The following is a 24140-nucleotide window of genomic DNA, read 5'->3' on the forward strand; positions in this document are numbered from 1 at the left end:
GTGTTTTCTCATAGTGCTTAGCACAGAATAGGTGGTCCGTATTTAGTACCTTTTACTCACTCACTCCAACCCCCCACTCCATTCTCTTCTTTTGGGAGAACTCATTGACCAAGTAGTTGATTTCCTTTGAGTAGATTTTTAGTAAGACTCTTGAATTTCCTGGCTGTGGTGGCCAGACTCCCTGGCCCACTGACCAGGGTTACTAATGCTCACTGTGTGTGTTCTTCCCCAGCTATCTCTTAAATCCCTACACGATCTTGTCTTGTGTTGCCAAGTCTACCTGCGCCATCAACAACACCCTCATTGCTTTCTTCATATTGGCTACTATAAAAGGTAAGGTCCGGAAGGAGAGGATAAAGTTCAGTTCTTGATGTGTGCAAGGTTTTTGAAATACTGTCTTGTGGTTGTTTGTGGTTGTTTTATTTTTTTTTAAAGACTTATTTATTTTAGTGGAAAGTCAAAATTACAGAGAGAAATAGAGACAGTGATCTTCTTCCATCTGCTGATTCATTCCCCAAATGGTTGCAATGGCTAGAGCTGAGCTCCTCCAAAGCCAGGAGCCAGGAGCTTCTTCCAGGTCTCCCACGTGGATGCAGGAGCCACGTGGACTTGAACCATAGGACTTGACCCATACTCTGCTGCTTTCTCAGGGCGCAAGCAGGGAGCTGGATGGGAAGTGGAGCAGCCAGGACACAGATCGGTGCCAAATGGGATGCCAGTGCTGGCAGGTGGAGGATTAATCTGTTTTTCCACCACATCAGCCCCATGCTACGACTGTTTTTCAAAAAGATAATGCAACACTTAATCAAAATATTTCTGAAAATTATGAAGATGATAAAAGATTATTACAGAAAATTTAGACGAAAACAAATTGAAATGTCCTGACCATCTACCACTCGGTCACTTTTCACATAGTTTTTTGAAGTGGTTCTCTGACACTTAGAGTGAAAATGGCAGTTTTCTGCCTGTCTCTTCCTACCCTTGGTTAACTTCATCCAAGCAGATTGTGAGTTTTACCAGCGTTTGCATCTGTATTTCTAAATTGGTCTTCAGATGGATTATGACTTGTAGACATTGTTTATTGCACGTCCATTACACTTGTTGAAGATTTAACACTCTCGCACCAGTATTTGTACTTTGTCCTTGCCTGCCTTTTCAAGTAACAGTAAGTAATCAGTGCCTGTATTTTGTGATGCTGTGTGTATTATTGACTGGTGGCAACATATTGACTATTGCTATTTTTTTTCTTATATGCTTTTTTCCTTTATTTGTGTGTTTTTGTCATTGTTTTTACCTAATTTTCCTTCCGTAGTTATTCCATTAGATCTGAGAAATCTGTCAACATTTTAATGCCTAAAATGTAAGATAGTCTGTTAATGTCATTGTTTTTCTAGAGACGTCCCTCACGTATCGTCCTGCTCCCATGTCTCCTCCTCGTTCTCTGGGTCAGTGCTGTCTGTCATACTGGACTCTACTGTGATTCTCCTGTGTTGTATCCCTTCTTTCCTGGATGGATGGCTTCTCTCATTTATTGATAGTTTTCTGTTCTGTTTTGCTAAGGTACTTCCTCTTAATTTTCAAGAAAAGGTTATGAAATAGATAATGTAGGCATTTTACGTCTAAAAAATATTTTTGGTTGATGCTGAATTAGTATTTTGATGGAGGGAAGAATTCTAGACTTTAGAGAAATTTTTTTTTTTTTTTAAGATTTAAAGAGGAAAGGAGAGAGAGAGCTTCCATCCTCTGGTTCACTACCCAAATGGCCACAGTGGCAGGAGGTGCTTCTTCTGGGTCTCCCAATGGGTTAGGGACCGCAGGGCCTGAACCATCCTCCTGTGCTTTCCTCGACCATGAACAGGGAGCTGGATGGGAAGTGATGCCACTGGGACACAAACCGGCATGCACATGGGACGCTAGTGCTGGCAGATGGAGAATTAACCTGTTGAGCCAATGTGTCAGCTCCTAGACTTTTCTAACTTTCCTTTTAGAATTTTGAAGGTATTTCTTCACCATCTTTTAGTACTTTCATTGCAGTTGAGCAGTTTGATGGCTTTATGAGAAACTCGATTTTTCTTTCTGAAAAATTTGGGATCTTTTTACCTTGGTTTTTTGAAATTCGTGATGGTATGTCTTGACCTTTGCTCTTTCTTCATTCATTATGCTGGTTGCTTAACAAGTCCTTTCAGTGTGAAAACTAATATTCCTTCATTCTCAATGGTATTCTTGTTCTGATTTTCAAATTCTCTTCCTTAAGTTTTCTCTGTTTTCTTATTTTAGATGTCTATAGGTTGTTGGACTTTCTTGATTGATCAAATGTACATATTTTATTTTCTAATATTTTTTTCCCAGTCTATTTTACTTGTTTTTAATCTTCTCTTAGATTTTAGGCATAATATTTTAGATTTGGATTTTTCGTTTTGAAACGTTTTTATTTTGTCCACATTATCCTTTTATTTTTTTCTGAATATATAATTTTTTCATTGCCATTTGTTCCAAGCAATTTTTTTTCCTCATCCTTAGTTTTTATCCTTCTTATTTTGGGTTCTTTTCTTTTTTTTTCCTTGCCTATGAGAGGAATTCCTGTTATGTGTAATGATCCTGGCTGTTTATATTTATGAGTAAGGCACTCACAGGTTAACCATTCAACATGAGGGCTTATTGCTAGATCAGTATCAGTGTAGGGAGATCAGGCATTGGGCTGGCCTTTTTTATGGGAACCATCGCTAAATATCCTTGTCTCTAGGTTGTATTTTCCTCTGAAATTGTTTCTGCAAAGAGGAGTCCTGTCAGAGATTTGGGATCGAGCTGGATTGGAAGGGAGGATACGGCCAGAGGTGGCTGATTTTAGTCTCTAGTCTTTTCACTTAATTCCGTTACTTTTCAGTCCACCTTTCTCCTCAGCCCCTCACTGTGCTTTTGCGTCTCCTAGAGTCTGTGTTCCTCAGTTGGTTTTCTCCAGAACCGTGGTCTTCTGCAGGTGGAATGCAACGTTACAGGGATGGAATGTGTGCAACATGTACCTGAGAGCATGTCGTTTGGCTGAGACCTGAGAGTCTTACTGGTTTGAACACTAACACACAGCTTGGCTTTTGTCTCTGTGATATGTCCTAGCCTCCCAGGGTGCCTGATGCCTACAGGATGGATTTCTTAAATGTTCTTTGGTGTGTGAGTTGGCCTGATTTTCATTAATACTCCTCTTGGTAGGCCACTGAGCTCTAATTTCTTCCACATTGCTAAGTCATTTATCCCTCTTTCACTTGTTTTATATTTTCCACTATTGTGTTAAAAATTTCTTGCTGTAGCCTTATCTCCTATTCTTTTTGGTTTAATACTAGTAGCATTTTCTTATTTTTATTTCTCAGTGAAGTTTTTTTAGGTATGATAATAAACATGCTATCAATCTATCCTTTTTAATTGGAAGTTTCTCCATTAGCATTTGGGATAGAGTACTTTAAACATTCGTGGAAATTAATTTAAAGGATTAGTTTAGGAGCTAACATTGTGCAGTGGGTTAAGCCACCACCTAGGACACAGCATACCATATCAGAATACTGGGTAGAATCCTGGTTGCTTAGCTTTGATTCCAATGCCTTGCTAATGTACCTGGGAAAGCAGTGGAAAGCGGCCCAAGCACGTGAGCCTCTGCCACCCAGGTGGGAGATCTGGATGAGGTTTCTGGCCCCCAGCCCCAGCCTGGCCCAGCTCTGCCTCTCGTGAGCATTTTGGGGGTGCGAGCCAGTAGGTGGGGGATGTCCTGTATGTCTCATCTCTGTCTCTCTACCTTTCGTTTCTTTTTTTTTTTTTAAGATTTATTTATTTTTATTGAAAGGTGGATATACAGAGAGGAGGAGAGATAGAGAGGAAGATCTTCCGTCCGATGATTCACTCCCCAAGTGAGCCGCAACGGGCCGGTGCGCCGATCTGAAGCCAGGAGCCAGGAACCTCTTCCAGGTCTCCCACGTGGGTGCAGAATCCCAAGGCTTTGGGCTGTCCTCGACTGCCCTCCCAGGCCACAAGCAGGGAGCTGGATGGGAAGTGGAGCTGCCGGGATTAGAACTGGCACCCATATGGGATCTTGGCGCATGTGAGGTAAGGACTTTAGCCACTAGGCCATGCCGCCAGGCCCAGTATTCTTTCCATTAAATTTATAGCCTTGCTTTACCACAGCATGAATGGCTCAACACTCTCTTAGATCTGTTTGGAAACATGCCCGTCAATTCTGACAGATGGTTGGTCACATTAAACCTGACTACTTTGGGCCCGGCGGTGTGGCCTAGCGGCTAAAGTCCTCGCCTTGAATGCCCCGGGATCCCATATGGGCGCCGGTTCTAGTCCTGGCAGCTCCACTTCCCATCCAGCTCCCTGCTTGTGGCCTGGGAAAGCAGTCGAGGACAGCCCAATGCATTGGGACCCTGCACCCGTGTGGGAGACCCGGAAGAGGTTCCTGGTTCCCGGCATCGGATTGGCACGCACCGGCCCGTTGCGCCTCACTTGGGGAGTGAAACATCGGATGGAAGATCTTCCTCTGTTTCTCCTCCTCTCTGTATATCCGGCTTTCTAATAATAATAAAATCTTAAAAAAAAAAAACTGACTACTTTGCTTACTACTTCAAAAGATTTCTGACACTGTATGTGTGTGTATGTGTAATTCATGAATAGTGTTTTCATTATATGTGCTTTTCCATAAATCTTTTAAAGATCTATTGCCTTTTTCTAGTTATTTATTTTTAAGTCAGAAAGGGAGATTTATAGAGAGAAGTGACTGATTGTCCATCCACTGGTTCATTCCCCAAGTGGCTGTAATGGCTAGAACTGAGCTCAACTGAAGCCAAGATCCTCTTCTTGTCTCATGTGGGTGCAGGGTGCCAAGGTCTTGGGCCATCCTTCACTGCTTTCCCAGGCCACAGGCAGGGAGCTGGAACTGAAGTGAAGCAGCTGGGACTTGAACATTGCCAGTTTAGGATGTCGATACTGCAAGCAGAGGTTTAGTGTAGTATGCCATGGCTCTGGCGCCAGATTTTTCTGTTTTTCATATGAGCTTTTATGCACTGTATTAAGTATATGTATATAATGACACAGAAATGCCGTTTAACCACACCTATATTCAGGGTTTTATTTATTTTTTTTAAAGATTTATTCAGTTTATTACAAAGTCAGATATACAGAGAGGAGGAGAGACAGAGAGGAAGATCTTCTGTCCGATGATTCACTCCCCAAGTGAGCCGCAACGGGCCGGTGCGCGCTGATCTGAAGCCGGGAACCAGGAACCTCTTCCGGGTCTCCCACGCGGGTGCAGTGTCCCAATGCATTGGGCCATCCTCGACTGCTTTCCCAGGCCACAAGCAGGGGGCTGGATGGGAAGTGGAGCTGCCGGGATTAGAACTGTCGCCCATATGGGATCCCGGGGCTTTCAAGGTGAGGACTTTAGCTGCTAGACCACACCGCCAGGCCCTATTCAGGGTTTTAAAGCAGCAGTATGCATTGATTTAGCTTGTATGTGCATCAGCGAGGGATGGCCTGATGTAAAGCAGTCAGCTGGCTGGTTTCGTTGGGGCTCCTTCATCCTCAGTGGCTAAACCTGGGCGAGGCACTGACCCAGGTGGCTGTCATCCTACTGGACCAGGGAATGCGAGAAGCATGATCTTCTCATGGAGATGACAGAGGTGTAATATGAGCAAGTCCAAGCAGATACGCATCTTCATGTTTCCCTGCTTGTGGCCTGGGAAAGCGGTAGAGGACGGCCCAGAGCCTTGGGACCCTGCACCCGTGTGGGAGAACTGGAGGAAGCTCCAGGCTCCTGGCTTCGGTCAGCCCAGCTCCAGCTTTGGGGAGTAAACCAGCGGATGGAGGTTCTCTCTCTTTTTCTCTCTGTAATGTCTGACTTTTCTTTTTTTTTTTTTTTTTTTTAAGATTTATTCATTTTATTACAGCCAGATATACAGAGAGGAGGAGAGACAGAGAGGAAGATCTTGCATCTGATGATTCACTCCCCAAGTGAGCCGCAACGGGCCGGTGTGCCGATCTGAAGCTGGGAACCAGGAACCTCTTCCGGGTCTCCCACACGGGTGCAGGGTCCCAATGCATTGGGCCGTCCTCAACTGCTTTCCCAGGCCACAAGCAGGGAGCTGGATGGGAAGTGGAGCTGCCGGGATTAGAACTGTCGCCCATATGGGATCCCGGGGCTTTCAAGGCGAGGACTTTAGCCGCTAGGCCACGCCGCCGGACCCATTTTCTGACTTTTCTATAAAATCTTAAAGAAGAAGATGGTTCTTGAGATGCCCCATCCCACACGAGAGGGCTGGGGTTCAAACCCTGTGTCACTCCTGATTCCGTTTCCTGTCGGTGTGCTTCCCGGAGACATACATGATGGCCCAATTGTAGTTGTCCCTGCCACCCACATGAAAGCCCCAGGTTGAATTCTGTCTCTTGGTTCCTGGCTGTCGGAGGTATTTGGGGACTGAACTCATGAGTGAACCATGTCTGTTTCTCCTCCTCTGTCTGTCCCCTGTCTCTCTGCCTCTCAAAGCGCACAGGGAGCACAGATTGGAGTCCCAGAGGTAGAGCTCTCCATCTTTTCCAAACTTGAAAAGCTCTACAGATTTACATGGTGAAGGTCTCTCATGTGGTCTCCCACACGGGTGCAGGATCCCAAGGCCTTGGGGCCATCCTCAACTGCTTTCCCAGGTCACAAGCAGGGAGCTGGATGAGAAGTGGAGCAGCTGGGTTATGAACTGATGCCCATATGGGATCATGACATATGCAAGGCAAAGACATTAGCTACTAGGCTATTGCATTGGGCCCAGGTCTTGAGATTTTTAAGAGCTGCATACTGTTCCATTATATAAATGGATGTAAAATAATGATTTACCAGGGCACGATGGCTTAAGTGGCCAAGCTTCCACCAGTAAGCACCAGCATCGCATATTGGTGCAGGATCATGTTCTGACTGCTCCACTTCTCATCCAGTTCCCTGTGTATGTCTGGGAAAGCAGTGGAGGATGACCCAAAGCCTTGGGATCCTGCACCAATGCGAGGAACCCAGAAGAAGCCCTTGGCTCCTGGTTTCGCATTGGCTGGGCTCTATGCGTAATCGCCACCTGGGAGTGAACCAGTGGCGGGAAGATCTTCCTCTCTGTCTCTGTAAATCTACCTTTCCAATAAAATAAATACTTTTTTTTTGGAAGTTACTTAGTGGACTTTTACCGTTATATTTTTATTTGATTTTACTGGTCTTCATCTACTGAATTAATACTAAAATTGATTTTGTAATGTAATTTTCACACCTATATCCAGTTGTTTTCTTACAATAAAGTTCTTGAAATAGAATTTTCATGTAGTAGGTGTGTATCTTTAGGATTTCTGAACTTTCTTGCCCCATTTACATCTCCATAAGAAGATAACACTAGTACTTATCTGTATACCTTGTTGCAAAATAGTTTGCAGGCTAAAAATTGAGTTAAAAGTTGTCTGTGAAACCTTGCCCTTCTAGTGCAGTTAGCTTTGCTGGGGTAGCAGATGAAAATGTCTTAGATCACCATGACGTTATTTCTTTCGGAGTGGTCAGGAGCGGTCATTCTATAGAGGTCCCTTAGTTTATGTGTCGTCAGGTTACTTGAAAAGATTAGTCGTTAGGTAACCTGAGTTGTCTTGTTCTGAAGGTTGCGATCCTTTCTGTCAGAAACAACTCTGAAAGGGCAGACACTGCTCTCTGAGCACACACCCTGCTTCTGATTCTGTTTCTAAGGAAGGTGTGGACAGGCTGTCCTTTGTCAGGGCGCCTGATATCAAAGTCAGAACACATGCAATGGCCTAGCAGAAGGAACCACTCCCTGGCCTTTCGAAATGTCACCTTTAAAAGCACCGAAGCACAGAGCTAGACTGGAGATGTGGCCTCTTGAAGGTCAGTGTAATAGAAGTCTCCTCCAAAAAATATAAGCTGTGCCATTAAAAATATGTACTCTGTGACCCTATAAGTCCATGGAAAGGTTGTGTTTGGGAGTAAAAATGTGGCTAAGCTGCTACTTCAGTCTTGTTCAAAGCCACGTTGTTGCTGTATCACCATTTTTATTGTATCGCTTCACAATTCTGTTGAAAGAATTTAGACTTTTTCTAATGTTCTGTACACAATTTTTAACTTTTATCACTTATTTCATATGAATCATGCTTGACACTGGCACGTGTTTGCTATTTTCTTTCATTTTAGTTTTGGAAGTAGTTCAAGCACTTGGTAAGCAGTAAAAGAAATTCAAACATATAAAATGAAAAATGTAGGTTGCCTCAGCCTGTCCATGCCTTATGCTTGTTTGTCCACAAGTCCCAGTCCTTCCCTTTTGCTGGACGTTTAAGTTGTTCCCATTGTTGACTGTTATAGAGACTATCACAAACCACACTTCTAATCTGTTAACATACTCTAGGAAGTCTCTTATAGCTAGTTCTCTATGCCACTCTTTGAATGCGTTGGTGATCCCTAGTAATAGTATTTGTACACGGGCAGTCAAATATATGCTTCAGTTCTAAAGTCTACAAGTCATATTCTTACATTTTTACAGTTGTAGTATTTAACAGATGTTTAACAAAGTTGATGAAGGGACAGTTCAGTATTTAAAAGACAGTTGGGGGCCCGGCGGCGTGGCCTAGTGGCTAAAGTCCTCGCCTTGAATGCCCCGGGATCCCATATGGGCACCGGTTCTAATCCCGGCAGCTCCACTTCCCATCCAGCTCCCTGCTTGTGGCCTGGGAAAGCAGTCGAGGACAGCCCAATGCATTGGGACACTGCACCCGTGTGGGAGACCCGGAAGAGGTTCCTGGTTCCCGGCATCGGATTGGCACGCACCGGCCCGTTGCGGCTCACTTGGGGAGTGAATCATTGGACAGAGGATCTTCCTCTCTGTATATCTGACTTTGTAATAAACTGAATAAATCTTTAAAAAAAAAAAAAAAGACAGTTGGAAGTGGGTGTTTGGTGCCGTGGCTGGGATGCCCCCATCTCAGTCCTGGCTCTGCCTGCCTTTCCGGCTTCCTCCTCATGCACGCTCTAGGAGTCGGCCTGTGTCAGAACAAGGTCTTGGGTCCTTGCCACCCATGCGGGAGATTCACCCATGTGGGAGGGTCAGGCGGAGTTCTTTGCTCCTGGCTTTGGTCTGGCCTAGTTCCAGAAACTGGCAGGAGCGAACCAGAGGATATAGTTTTGTCTCTCTCTGCCTTTCAAATTAAATGGGGGAATAGACCAGCAGATGCAAGATCTTTTTGTCTCCCTCTCTCTCTGTGGCTCTTCCTCTCAAATAAAAATAGAGTTTATCAAACAAACAAACAAAAACTAGAATAGATAGATGGAGAACAACAAGGAAAGCTTAGAAACAGACAGGAAACGGTCAGCGGGGATGCACTTAAAACTCACTGGGTGGGACACAAAGTTTAGTTACTCCTCACTGGGGTATTGAAGATTTCTCTGCACACCCCTCCTAAAACTGTTCACCTAAACTGTTGACATATGTCTTGTTAGAGTTATAGAGTTAGACTACCCGAAAAACAGCCAGGTTCAGCAAAATCATGCTTCAATGCTATAAACTGCTTAATACTAAAATTAAAATACACATGAGACAGCTGAATAGTAATCTATAGCCATTTTAAGGTGTATAGGACCCGGTTGTATATAAACTAATTGAAATGTCAATGTAGAAGTCACAGGATGTGGTTCAGAACTTGCATTCTTTTTTTTTTAACATATTGGTTACTTAATACCATGCCAACTAATTCCATAACGTTATAAATTGTTACTGATGTAATGTCGGGGCTTTTAATTGCTCGTGATGATACTCTGCCGGCTCTACCTTCAGACCAGAGATGGCCTCCCCAAGAAACCGTTGAACTTATCTGGACAGTAAGATGCTGGACTTTATGCTTGGTAGATGCTTGCAATGAAAGAATCTCAACTGAATTTGAACTGTGGTAATGCAGCAAGGTGGAGGAATCCACCATGGGGGGGCGGTTGGGAAGGGGTGGGGGGGAATCCCAGTGCCTATAAAACTGTCACATAATGCAATGCAATCAATAAAAAAAATGAAAAAAAAATAGAATTAAAAAAATACCGTTAGAAATAAAAAATTTTTGAGGTAGGCACTGTAATGTCACAGGTTAAACTGCTGCTTGGGACATCTGCACACCATACTGCAGTACTCAGAACTGTGTCCTGCCTTCACTTTGGTTACAGTTTCCTGATAATGCTTCTGAGAGGCAGTGAGTGATGGCCTAAATACTTGGATTCCCACCACTCAAATGGTAGCCCTGGATGGAATTCCTGACTTCAGAGTTTCGTCTGACCCATCCCTGTCTCTTGTGGACATCTGGGGAATGAACCAGCAGATAGAACCTTCATCTCTTTGTTTCTCTCTCCCTTCTCCATCTCTCATACCTGCTTTCCCTTCTTTCCTCCCCCTTTCTCCTTCTCTCTGTCATTTTTGCCTTTCAAATAAATAATTAGGTGCTTAAACAAAAATAAAAATGAAAAGCAGTTAAAGGGCAGGCATTGGGCCTAGCAGTCGGGACTTGCATTCCATGCTGCTGTGCCTGGGTTCAGTACTCGACTCTGCTGCTCACTCCGGCTGCCTGCTGGTGCAGATCTTTGGAGCCAATGCTACTGACTCAAGTAATTGGGTTCCTGCCCAATTTGTGTTTTTGATTTCGTCTGCTTTTGAGACTCTACCTTAAAACGAATGCAGCATATGCAGACATTTCTTTCTGGTACAAACTGTGGAATTAAAAAAAAAATCTATGTATATGTTTACTTAAAAGCAAAATGACCTAGAGATGTTCTGGTTCATTTTCCAAATGGCCGCAGGTCTGGGTCAGATGGAAGTCAGGAGGCAGGAGCTCCATCCTGGTCTCCCTTGTGAATTCCAGGGACTCAAGTACATGAACCGTCTTTACTTGCCCTCTCAGGCATAATAGTAAGAAACTGGATGGGAACTGGAGCCACTGGTACTGAATTACTCTGGTATGGGATGACAGTGTTGACTTAATCTGCCGTGCCACAACACTGACACCGATTGTGAATTTATTATTGGAAAAAATGGGAGAAGACCTCAGAATATAGAAAATAGTAGTTAAGTAAGACATTTCGCACATTATAATTAAAAATGACTCTGGGGCAGGTGTTTGGCCTTAGTAGTTAACCTGCTGTTTGGTACTGTACTGGAATGTAACAGTTCTTGGTCTGCCTCCTACTTCTGGGTGCCTGCTCATGCAGACCCTGGAAGGCAGCGATGAGGACTCAAGGATTTGGACTCCTGCCACCCGTGCAGGAGACCTGGTTTGAGTTCCTGCTTACTACTTTGAGCTCCTGTCGTGGTATGAGTATTAGGGGAGCATGCCAGTGGATGGAACCTCTCCATCTCTCTGTATCTCAATAAATACAGATTTGAAAAATCTATAAATTATATGAAAAAATATTCATAATTGAATAAAGAATACAAAATTGGGCCCAGCTTGATGGCGCAACTAGCTAAATCCTCGCCTTGTAAGCTCTGGGGTCCCATAAGGGAGCCAGTTCATTTCCTGGTTGCTCCATTTCCCATTCAGCTCCATGCTTGTGGCCTGAGAGGGTAGTGGAGGAAGGCGTAAGTCCTTGGGACCCTCCACCCACATGGGAGTCCCTGGGAAGACTTCTGGTTCCTTTCTTTGAGTCAGCTTAGCTCTGGCTATTGCAGCCACTTGGAGAGTGAGCCAGTGGATGGAAGATCTTTCTGTTTGTATCTCCTCTCTTGGTAAATCTTCCTTTCCAATAATAATGCATAAATTTTTTTAAAATAGGAATTCAAAATTATGCATTTTAATTAATTTCAACTATATGAAAACAATAAAAAATAAAAATGGATTCCCAAAAGGATACTTGTCTCTGTAGACTTAAGTTCATAGTTGATTTCTTTTTAGCAAGGGTGGGGGTCTTATACACAGAGAAAAGGAAAAACAGTTCGTCCATCAGCTGCTCCACTGCCCAAATGGTTGCAATAGCTAGGGCTGGTGCAAAGCCCCAAGTTCTGTCTGGGTCTCCCACGTGGGTGGCAGGTACCCAACCACTTGGACCATTCTCTCCTGCCTTCCCAAGCACAGCAGGGAGCTGGATTATAAGTGAAGTATCTGAGCCTCAAACCACCATTCCAGCATGGGATATTGATGGCAGTTTAGCTTGCTGCATCACAATGCTGGCCCTCATGCATGATTTTTTGTAATGTTTCATTTTATTTGTTTTCATCTACTTGAGACACAGAGAGCTGTATCTTCTATCTCCTGGTTCATTACCCAAATGTTTGCAGCAGCCAGGGCTGGGGTCAGACCAAAGCCTGAAACACAGAACTCTGGATTTCCCACATAGTTGGCAGGAACCCAAGTACTTGAGTCATTATCTCTTACCTCCCAGGATGTGCATTAACAGGAAATAGATCTGGAGTAGCTGGTACCCTCATTGTCACTACAAAATGGGGATCTGGGTCTCCTGGGCAGTAGTTTAACTTGCTATGCCACAAAACTCACTATCATGGATGATGTGTGTGTGTGCGCCAAAGCTTCCTCAATGAATAAATAATTAGAAATAACTATTGGTAAAAAGAACAGTGGGAGTAAACTTGGTCATTTTCCCTCAGTATTCATGGAGTAGGTACCACACTCTGTCCCCGTGAATCTTTCTACTTGTCCTCTGTTGGCTTTCTTTGTGGCAGTGAGGTTGCCTGGGACACACTGAAAAACACAGGTTAAGACAAGGCCCTGGCAACTGCATTGTGATGTCCTTATTGGAATGTTGGCCAGGAAACAGGTCTGGGGCCAGGGTTGATATTGATTTATGGAGCAGCTTGGTCTCACTTTGAAGGCTGTTGCCTTTGTTATAAGGTACTCTGCCTTTCAGTAAGCTAATTGAAACATTTCATCTTCATTAGACTTTAAAAAAGAAAACAGGGCCCGGCGGCGTGGCCTAGCGGCTAAAGTCCTTGCCTTGAAAGCCCCGGGATCCCATATGGGCGCCGGTTCTAATCCCGGCAGCTCCACTTCCCATCCAGCTCCCTGCTTGTGGCCTGGGAAAGCAGGAGAGGACGGCCCAAAGCTTTGGGACCCTGCACCCACGTGGGAGACCCAGAAGAGGTTCCTGGTCCCAGCATCGGATTGACGCGTACTGGCCCGTTGCGGCTCACTTGGGGAGTGAATCATCGGACGGAAGATCTCCCTCTCTGTCTCTCCTCCTCTCTGTATATCCGGCTTTCCAATAATAATAAAATCTTTAAAAAAGAAGAAAAAAGAAAAAAGAAAACAGACGTGCTAATAGGTGCTCCTGCTTATTCATTGTTGGTGTTAGTCAATAGGGAGATACTCCAAGCTGGAAGTTTAGCTGCCTTAGGATTCTTTTTCTTCTTTCACCAGAAGAGGCTATATGACAGGAATTGCTTGCCAAGGAACAAGTTGGATCAGTGTGTCCTATCAGAAAACAGTCCAGTGTGAATAAGAGTTCTGGCTGTTCTGTTAAATAGGTCTAGCAGCTGGTTCCAGATCCACCCATTCCTAGCTTATCACTGTCTGCAAGTCACCTAGCAGTTCTAGGTCTAAGTTTCCTTCTTTATAATATGGGGATTCAAATAATCCCTACCTTTTAGAGTAACTGTAAACAAAGAGATGGTACATGGGATGGTGCATATTTGAAACACTCAGCCTATGGTGGTACTTGTTGTTACTCTTAATTATCCTTTTAAAAAATATTTATTTGAATGATGGAAAGAGAGGAGAGAGAGAGCATGCTCTTTCATTCTCTGGTTCACTCACCCAATGCCAGGAACAACTGGAGCTCATCTGGGTCTCACATATGGATGGCAGGAATCCCAGTACGTGGGCCATTGTCTGCTGGCTCCCAGTAAGCATGTTAGGTGGATCGGAAGTGGAGTAGCCAGTACTCAGACCATTACTCCGGTATGGTATGTAGGTGTCTGAAGCAGTGGCTCCCATCTTTATTTTTTTAATAGTTATTTGAAAGACAGCAATATCTTCTATCTGCTGTTTCACTTCCCAAATGACTGCGATGGACAGGACAGGGCCAGGCCAAAGCCAGGAGCCTGGAACTCCATTCGAGTCTCCCACATGGGTGACTGGGGCTCAGGTACTTGGGCCATCTTCATTGTTTTCCCAGATGAATTACCAGGTAGCTTAATGGAAAATGGAATAGTCAGGGCTTGTACTGGTGTTCCCATATAAATATGAGCATCATAGACTGTGGCTTTTCCCACCATACCAGAATGTTGACTCCACCCCCCCCAAAAATCTTGAAATCTTTAAAAAGTTCATGAAAAATTTGCGTTGTAAAAACTTGGGACCAACACTGGCGTAGTAGCTAAGCTTCTGTCTGTGGTACTAACATCCCATATTGACTCAAGTCTTGGCTGCTCTACTTCTGATCCAGTTTCCTGCTAATGGCCTGGGAAAGCAGCAGGCCCCTCTGTCCATGTTGGAGACCTGGAGGAACTCCTATGAATTCCCCTCACGTGTACAGTGCTTAGCATGTTGACTGAAACAGCATAGATAGATATTCAGTAACTTACTATTGCTGCTATAGATGGGCTGCTCAGAGAGAGCCTGCCTGTTAAAAGCACACGCTTGGCAAGCACTCATTGATCCTGCCCTTCCCCCCCACCCCGCATCACCACCTCCTCCTGGGCAGACTAACTTGTTGCCTCATACCCTGGTACAGTTTCTACTTTTGATTGTCCTGTGGGACTTTGACCCTTTTGACTACAATCTACTGTGTCCCACTGACCGTCCTGGTACAGGTCGCTGCCTATGAGCCGGTCTCTGTCTTCCTTCTCCGATCAATCTGCATGGCTTGTCTACATTGCTGCTCTGTGCTGTGCTACCTACCCAGGCCCAGATCACTTGAAGGTGCAGTCCCTGGAGGCAGAGCATTATCCTAGTCCTTGCTGAGGCTTGTTTTGAACCCCCCACCCCCCTCCCACACACACACACCCTGACACACAAATAGGCAGCTGGAAAACATGGTCAAAGCTAGATTGGGTGGAGAATAAAACTCCCTGAGCCAACAATCAGTGTACACCCATTTGATTTACCCTCATATTCCTGCAACTAGGCCAAAGACCTTGGCTTTGTACAGAGAAACCAGCTGTGCTAGCAGAGAGAAGATCACTTTTAGTCAAACTCTGGGTCCTCTTGGCACAGGCCTTCCTGGTTGGGCCAGCAGAGTGCCCTAGGCCTCTCAGGAGATCTCCATTTCGGGCTTGCATTTCAGATGTCCTGCCTGGGCCTGCCTGAGATGTTTTTGGCTGAGTGTGTGAGCTAAGACCTCCATGATCTTACTACCCTGCTTGCTTGCTGAGGTTTTTTGATTGCACCTCTAAGGTGTTTTAGTTTGACATAAAAATGTGCTAAACATTAATGTACAGTTGAGTGGGTTTTCACAAAGTAATGGATAACTAGCACCTAGATTAAGAGACAGTGGCACCAGCATCCATAAGGTTCCCCTCAATCACTCCCTCCCAACTTGGACCTGTCCTTGCCAAGTTGAGGGGAGTGTTGTCCCAGCCCTCACCCCCAGTACACCATTCTCTCTCTTGCTTTCCTGGACATACCTGACTACTCACAGTTGAGAAGTCAGGTGCCAGTTTGCCCTGATGGACTGGGTCTGCTTCGTTTGTACTTTCCTCCTGTAGTTGCTGATTGTTTACTGAGAGCTTTTAGAGGACAGAGTCTGTCTGAGTCACCCGTCTTCCCAGCACTCATTGTGTATGCTTGTTGCTCAGTTTCTCTAAAATATTTGAAATTACCTTGTAGTTTTCTTTGTCTTCCAAGACCTTTCTCTGACCCAAGCACACAGCATTCTGTCTCTGTGCTGCTAACCTATTCTTAATGTCTGCTAGCTTTTTTCAAGCCTTATTAGTCCTTTCTGCACCTTCCTCCTTCCCCTACTTTTGCTCAGGCTGCACACGTGGGTCATGCACACCTGTGCCGCACATCCCACACTCAGGCTTCCTACACACCAGGCTGCTGGCTGTTTCAGCACCATGTTTCAGCCCACAGTTTGAGGGCCTCAGCCATCCGATCATTCCCAGAGGGCGTTCCCTGGACCTAGTCCAATACCACAACAAGCATGTCACTGCTGTTCTGCACCTTCTGTTTTATCCGGAGTCAGATTTTTTTAGTGCTTTGCACATGTTCCACTGTCCTGTGTTTTAGGCTTCATGAGTTTTCTTAAGGACACTGGTTTCCTTTTAAAAAAAAAAAAAAACTATTTGAGAGGAAGATAGATGGAGCGAAAACTGTTGTCTACTTGTTAACTTCCCAGATGCCTGCCCTGAGTGGAGCCAGGCCAGGGTCAGAGCCAGGCGCCTGGATTGTAATCTAGATGTCTTTGTGGGTGACAGGGACCCAGCCGCTTGACTCATCACTCGCTGCCTCCCAGGGTTTGCATTGGCATAAATCAGGAGCCAGACTTCAGTAGTCCATTTTAGAAGGCTACTGATGTTTTCTTCTCTTGGCCCTTATGGAGTCAGCTGTTCCAGAGAGGCAATTATTGATCTCAGGTTATGAGAACATCAAGTGGCTGGGTTTATTTTACTCCCTGGTATTTCTAGGGGAGACAGGGATAAAAACATGTTTATTCTAACTTCATTTGAAAGAATGGTGGAAGGAGTTGGAGCAGTACTCAGTTCTGTAGTAATATATACACGGTTCTCTTTTTCTTACCCCATGGAAATGGCATGAATGGTGGCATTAGTGGTTTATCTGGGTACGATCCTGTCTCTGCTCGGTTGTATTTATAATTAATCTGGATGCAGAACATCCTGCTTGGGATAATCAATATGGCACAGCAATTGTCCTTATGGGATTCTGAGCTTCACGTAACTTCCTCCATTCTTTGCCTGCCAGGATTATGCTTAGCTAACGAGTTGCCAGGGTTTGAGGGATAGAGCATTCAATGTTCTTTTCACTTCACTGCATCTTCTATGAATTGATCGCAGGCATGGCTCTCACTCTTTCATGATGGCTCTTGATATTTCAAGTATGTAGGTCACTTTGGTGGGTGAAAGATCCAACGGATCATCTCCTTCTGATTGTCTCTGGAGCTAGACTTAAGAGTGGTAGAACTGCTTGCCTTGAGTGGAGTGATTCATTCCTCCTGTTATGACACACCATTGAAAAGGTGTCAGTTATTTTCAGTAAGTAATTGATCTCACACAGATGAGCGTGACCATGGATAGGTAGTCATTTTAGGGACCATCATTATTATGAGACTCTGGCCTATGACCATCAATTACAACCTGCCACTTTCTTTGCCACTTTGAAACCTCTTAGTCTCTCTAGGTTTGGTTTTAGGGTATCCTGTTAGGCATTTGAAAGAAAATAGCTATGTATTTATGATGAAAACAAAGCATGTTTACCTCTCAAATTTTTAAAAAATACAAAGAAATATAGAAGCTGGTGTGACATAACGAGTAAAGCCACCAGCTGCAATGCCAGCATCCCACATGGACACAGACTCGTGTCCTTGCTGCTCCGCTTCTGATCCAGCTTCCTGCTAATGCTCTAGGAAAGCAATGGGAGATGGCCCAATCGTTTGGTTTCTTACCACTCATGTGGTGAGACCAGGAAGAAGCTCCAGGCTTTGTAGTTGCTGTTTAGAAGGCGAATCAGTAGATAGAAAATTGATCTTTCTGTATCTTCCTTCCTTTCTCCTTCCATACTTCCTCTCCCTCTCTCTCTGTAGCTCGGATTTCAAATTAAAAAAAAAAAATCTTTTTAGAAATGCAGAGAAATAAAAATGAAAAAAAAAATCATCTAGAATCCTGTCACTTAGAGGTAACTATTGTGCCCTTCATGGCTTAGACTTTTAATCTTTTTTGTAAATGTTTGTGCTTCCCCCCACCCCATCCCACCCCACCCCGGCCCCTTAAAAAAAAAAGGGACTCCTTATCTTGATACAGTGAGTTAAGCCTCTACTTGGAATGCCTGCATCCCGCATCCTGTATTCTGATGCCTGGAATTGAGTCCCACCTGTGCTTCCTGCTAATGCACATGGAAGGCAGCAGATGATGGCCCAAGTGCTGCTACCCACATGGGGGACTCACAAGGAATTCCTGACTCCTGAATTTGTCCTGTTCTAGTCCCAGCAGTTGGACATTTGTAGAGTGAACCAGAGAATGAACTGTTTCTCTCCCTCTCCCTTGTCTCTTCCTTACTCTCTGTATTCTGCCCTTCAAATAAATAGATAAGTAAATAAATCTTTCTTAAAAGGTATCATAGTATAGATCTCTTATTGTACTTATTTAATAAGATTTAGAAACATATGCTCATGCCATTTAAAAGATTTATTTCTTATTTGAAAGAGTTAACAGAGATAGAGAAGGAAAGACAGACAGATCTTCTATCTACTGGTTTGCTCCCCAAACGGCCACAGTGGCCAGAGCTGAGCTAATCCAAAGCTGGGAGCCAGGGGCTTCTTCCAGTGTTCCACTTGAACTCTTGAGCCACTCTCTACTGCCCTCCCAAGCCATTGACAGGGAGCTAGATCAGAAATAAGCACCCGGGACTTGAACCAGCACCCATATGGATTATCTGTGCCATGACAGAGGATTAGCCTGATGTGCCACAATGTCAGCCGCTAGATTCTTTTGTATTTATAGCATGGTTAATGATTCCATAGTTGTTCATTTTATGTAGGAAATGAACGTTTTTAATAGGTTAATATACCTTGATTTGAAACTACTGTTCACTCTACAAATGTGTGACCTGAAGGTAGTGTTTAAAGGGGGGTGTTACGGAGAGTCAAAGGGATCAGTTTCATGGCTCTGAACATCCTAAGCAGTAATCGTAGGCTTAGTAAACTTGGACGTCAAATAGGACATGCATGTCAATAGACTTGATTCTTTTTTTGGGGTGGGGGTGAAATTTCCTAAAAACCTTTCTGAGTGTGTAAATTTTATGATAAAACATGCTTTTGGTATCTTAAGTTGTGAAAGGTAGATGACTTTTTTGACTTCCTTAGTTTGCTTTCATTGGAAACAAAGCCAAGCAGCTTTCACTCTGAGTTTGTGTGGTGCCTTGTGCGCCTGCCAACATATGACAGGTGATTACTTGAGACATTGTGGATGAATATGCTGAGTCTATTCCTGATTAATGAGGCTGAATTATTCCATACATTTATTTCTTTTCACAGGCAGTGCTTTCCTCAGTGCAATTTTCCTTGCGTTAGCAACATACCAGTCTCTGTACCCACTCACCTTGTTTGTGCCAGGGCTGCTCTATCTCCTTCAGGTAAGCTTGCTGGCCAGAAGCCAGCAGCCAAGTGTCGTTGAATGCACGGCCTGGTCTCTGCTTGGGGGGAGGAACAACGTGGGTCTACAAAGGCAGGAGGACTGGGTTCCACCAGAACCTACTTGCTTGAAAACCCAAAGAAACTTTTGGACTAATTTTAAACAAAGTGAACCTAATGATCATGGAGTTCTAATTATGCATATTCCTGCAAACGTGAACATGCATTTCATTTCTGTATATGTAGCTGATAGCTTAATTTTCCCTTTTCTCTCCTTATGCACACACCAGGCTGCTTCAAAAAGTTCATAGAAACCGGAATTTAAAAATAATGAGCATTTTCTGTGAACTTTTGAAGGCCCCTCACAGAGTTTTTGGAGCTCCTTTCTTTAACTTGTGTTTAACACTCACTTTGTAGGCTTCTTGTAGAAATTAAGAGTAACGAGGATACCTGATGCCATGATCAGTGTTAATTGAAGGGTGCAGATTGATGACGTTTGCTGAACATGTAATACATCAGACACTATGTCACCAGGCACCAGGTCATTTCAACCTCTCAGAACCTTATGGGGTCGATTACAGTGTTTCTCATAAAGGAAGTGAAGTCCCTTACCGAAGGTCACATAGCCAGTGAATGACAGTGCCCAGCATAACTCAGGCAGTTTGATGCAAGAACTTTCTCTCTTTTCCATTCAGACAAGTATATATGCCTGGTCATTGCTTGCAGGCCTTGCCTGAACCAAGTCCGTAGGTAGAAGAGAAGTGTTTCTTGTACCAGTGGCAGTGCCAAGATTCAGACTCAGATGCCCCATCTTAGAGCTCCTGGTCCTCATCTTAACCACTGCTGCTACTATTTCCATTATTGAAAAAGGTCATTCACTTGTCATTTTAAAGTCACTTCATAGCGTTGTGTTGATGTGTTCAGTGATGCACAGTTAGCTCGGTTTGATCCTGTGTGGGGAGTTTGCGATGGTTCTTAGTTGTCACTAATATAAATGCTGTGTCAATTTGTCTTTGTTTCCTTAAGACACATTCATCCAGACCTATCACTTGACCTGAGGGTGTGAGAAATTTTGTAGTTCTTACTCTGCAAGGCCAAGTTGTTCATCAGAAAGCCTGAGCTTGTTCGCAAGGCCATTAGCAGTACCTGAGCCAGTTACCTCTGAGCCGCTCGGCACTGACTTTTCAAGTTTGATTCATGATTACCAATTAAATAGGGAGATAATAGTCACTATGCTGTGAAGTTATTTTGTCTTGATTTTCTTCCATTGTTTTTGTTGACTATGCTGTTTACATTTTGTTCTGAACTTTATGGTTTATTCTTTAGGAAATCTGAGCACTTAAGGAGAATTGCATACTAAGAGAAGCACATACAACCAGAATTTTTGTGCAACCATTTAAAAAATAGAAGAGTAGAAAAATTGACTCGTGCACATGAACTGATGTAAATTACAAAATAGTGTGACAGATTTCTGAACACTTTTTTCTGTAAAATCACTTTTGTTTACAGCTCAGGGATATTTCCTGCTGACAACACTGCATAGTACAGCTGAGTCATGAACTCAAGAAGTTCAGGAAGTCGCTTAATTGAGTTACTTCCTAAATATTTAGTGCTGTTTATGAAGCTGCACACCATTCTAAACTCTGTAAAGAGAGAGCACCCTGATGGTTGCCAGGCAGGGGAGGCCTGTTGGGTGGATAGGAATAAGAGGAGCTAGATGATGTAAAAGCTTGGGTCATGGGCCCGGCCATTGCGCTTGATGAAGCCAGATTACTTCAGTGTCCAAACCGGTGTCAAAAGGAAGTGGAAAGATGAACGACTGTATGCAAAGGTATTTCTGGTGGTAGGATCATTGTGCTTGCCCAGAGTGGGAGTTTCAGATAAATTTTAGAAGTCCATCTAGCTAGAGATTAAAATCCCAACTACCTTTTATTTTGTTTAAAGATTTATTTATTTTTTGAAAGAGAAAAATTTTTTTCTAATTATTTTTGATGATATTTACATAGTTGAGAAGGATGCGTGCCTATGTGAACTATTGATTAGCATGGAGAGGGTTGAGGAATGGGGCAAAGTGGATGAGACAGTTGTTTCCAACCTCTTTTTCTTCCGTATCTGTGTAAAGTGGGAGAGGAAGGGGGAAGGGCCACTCCCAGCAGCCCAGCTGCTTTAGTACCCGGGGATAGGGGACTGCCACCTGATGTCATCCCAGGGTCGCTGATGTGGAGCATATTCCGAGGACATTGCTTTGGGGCCCTCCTTTTCTTTTCAGAATAGGTAAAACTGGGGATAAAAAGGGTGGATATAAAATGCTACTCATGCATTTACAAATAACTTCAAACAGCTTTGTTGGTTCTAGTATATTTGCTGTGCAAAGCATATCTCCTGATTCTGTTCTTGGGATTCTAAGGGTGGGTATAACATTTTTATTAGATTTAAATTCCTTTTTTAAAAGATTTATGTATTTTTATTGCTAAGTTAGATATATATGGAGAGGAGGAGAGGCAGAGAGGAAGATCTTCTGTCTGATGATTCACTCCCCAAGTGAGCCACAACGGCCAGAGCCACGCCAATCCGAAGCCAGGAGCCAGGAACTTCCTCCAGGTCTCCCACGCGGGTGCAGGATCCCAAGGCTTTGGGCTGTCCTCAACTGCTTTCCCAGGCCACGAGCAGAGAGCTGGATGGGAAGCAGGGCTGCCGGGATTAGAACCGGCGCCCATATGGGATCCTGGTGCATGCAAGGCGAGGACTTTAGCCACTAGGCTACTGCATTGGACCAGTACATATTTTATAATCACAACTTTTCAAAGAAAAAAATTTATATTTCATTCTAACATCTACACAGTACCTTTAGGTCTAATACATTCCTGAGGCTATGATAGGGGACTGAAATTTGGAAGCTGTTACTGGGATTTGCGAAGAGTGATACCTCATCTCTTGGATATGTGTTTAAAACTTTCCTAAAGAGAGCTGCTTTTCATAGTCTGCTTGATACATTTTTTCATGCCATGTTTTTTTCACTGATAATCTAGATGGGATGTGAGCATGCCAAGTAAGAGCTTAGGTTGCTGTGCCACAGTGCTCGTTGCAATAATTCATTTTAAAATATGTATATGTGCTACTCAGTTTCAGTCCCAGCTCCAGTGACCTGTGAGTTAATCTTTAAAAAGTGTCCAAATTCCGTGGTGCTCATCTAGTGCTATAATAGGAAGGCCACACGGCAGGAGTTGCCACTGGATTTCCGTTCTATATAATTTGGTTAACATGGTTTCCTTAAGAGTCTTGTCACATGCATTTGGGTTGCTAAACAAAATATTATATATTACATTTTCCAGTGTTATATAATGAAAAACTTTACAGAGCAAACATGAACCATTTATTTACCTACACCTACATTCTGTTACTAATACTTTTTACCATACTTGCTATGTATCAGTTTAATTTTATTTTTGTTAAATTAAAAAAAAAAAGTTTGTTTATTTGAAAGAACTTCTATCCACTGGTTCACTCCCCAAATGGCAACAGTGGCCAATCCAGAGCCAGGAGCTTCTTCATGGTCTCCCACTTGGTTGCAGGGGCCCAATATTTGGGCTTTCTGCTGCTGCTTTCCCATGCTATTAGCAGGAAGCTGGATTGAAAGTGGACTAGGCAGGACGCAAACCAGCTCCCACAGGGGATGCTGGCATTGAAGACAGCAGTTTAATGTGCTATATCAGAACACCAGTCCCTTTTGAAGCATTTAAAGGTAAATTAGTAGTTTGTTATTGGTTTATAATTATTTTTGCCTGAGGAAAGCTTTACTAGTAAATGTACAAGTATTAAGTCTATAGTCTCTGAGTCTTGACAAATGCATGTATAACCCACCCCCCTGTCAAGATCCAGCAAGGAGAAGGCAGTTGGCATCGCTTAGGGCATTCACATCCCTTTTTGGGGAAGTCTGGGTTATAGTCCAATGCCACTTACAAATCCAGCTTCCTGCTAATACCCACCCTTGGGGGCAGCAAGTGCAATGGTTGAAGTAATTAGTCCCCTGCATCCAAGTGACCCAAACTGGGTTCTGACCTATTGGCTTCAGCCTTGCCTAACCCAGACTTTTGTGGGGATTTAAGGGATGAATCAGCAGAGTCTCATTCTCTTCTCTTCTCTCCTCTTCTCTTTTCTCCCCTCCCTCCCCTCCCTCTCTCCCTCCCTCTGCCTCCCTCCCCTCTCCCCTCCCTCTGCCTCCCTCATGTGAACGCACATGTACACACACACACACACACACACACACACACACGCAGTTTCTCAAAGTTAAAATACAGGGCCCAGTGTGATAGCGTAGCAGTTGAAGTCCTCGCCTTGAACGCACCAGGATCCCATATGGGTGCTTGTTCTAATCCCCTAATCCCGGCAGCTCCACTTCCCATCCAGCTCTCTGCTAGTGGCCTGGGAAAGCAGTCAAGGATGGCCCAAAGCCTTGGGACCCTGCACCCATGTGAGAGACCCGGAAGAGATCCTGGCTTTGGATTGGCTCAGCTCCAGCCATTGTTGCCGCTTGAGGAGTGAACCATTGGACAGAAGATCTTCCTCTCTGTCTCTCCTCCTCTCTGTATATCTGAGTTTCCAATAAAAATAAAATAAATCTTTAAAAAAATGCAGTAAAGATTTTAAAGATTTATTTTTATTTGAAAGAGATTTGTAGAGAGAAGGAGACACAGAGATGAACCTTCTGTCTGCTGGTTCATTCCCCACATGGCTGCAATGACTGGGGTTGAACCAGTCCGGAGCCAGGAGCCTCTTCTGGGTCTCCCACCTGAGTGCAGGGGCCCAAGGGATGGGGCCGTCCTCCACTGCCTTCCCAGGCCCTAAG

At 44.0% G+C, this 24140-nt stretch overlaps 1 protein-coding gene across 2 annotated transcripts in view; it reads left to right on the top strand.

Moving 5' to 3' along the window:
• PIGU (phosphatidylinositol glycan anchor biosynthesis class U) overlaps positions 1-24140 on the top strand; it is an 81855-nt gene that overhangs the window by 23825 nt on the left and 33890 nt on the right. For both annotated transcript variants that reach the window (XR_009247427.1, XM_004585741.4), the window contains exons 6-7: positions 233-333; positions 19199-19296. Coding sequence is in view for 1 of the 2 variants with exons in the window: in XM_004585741.4 (XP_004585798.2) it covers positions 233-333; positions 19199-19296 (199 nt within the window). In the remaining variant the exon portion in view is untranslated. The remainder of the gene's footprint in view (positions 1-232; positions 334-19198; positions 19297-24140) is intronic.

This window comes from Ochotona princeps, chromosome 22 (genome assembly GCF_030435755.1).
Source record: "Ochotona princeps isolate mOchPri1 chromosome 22, mOchPri1.hap1, whole genome shotgun sequence".
Lineage (NCBI taxonomy): Eukaryota > Metazoa > Chordata > Mammalia > Lagomorpha > Ochotonidae > Ochotona > Ochotona princeps.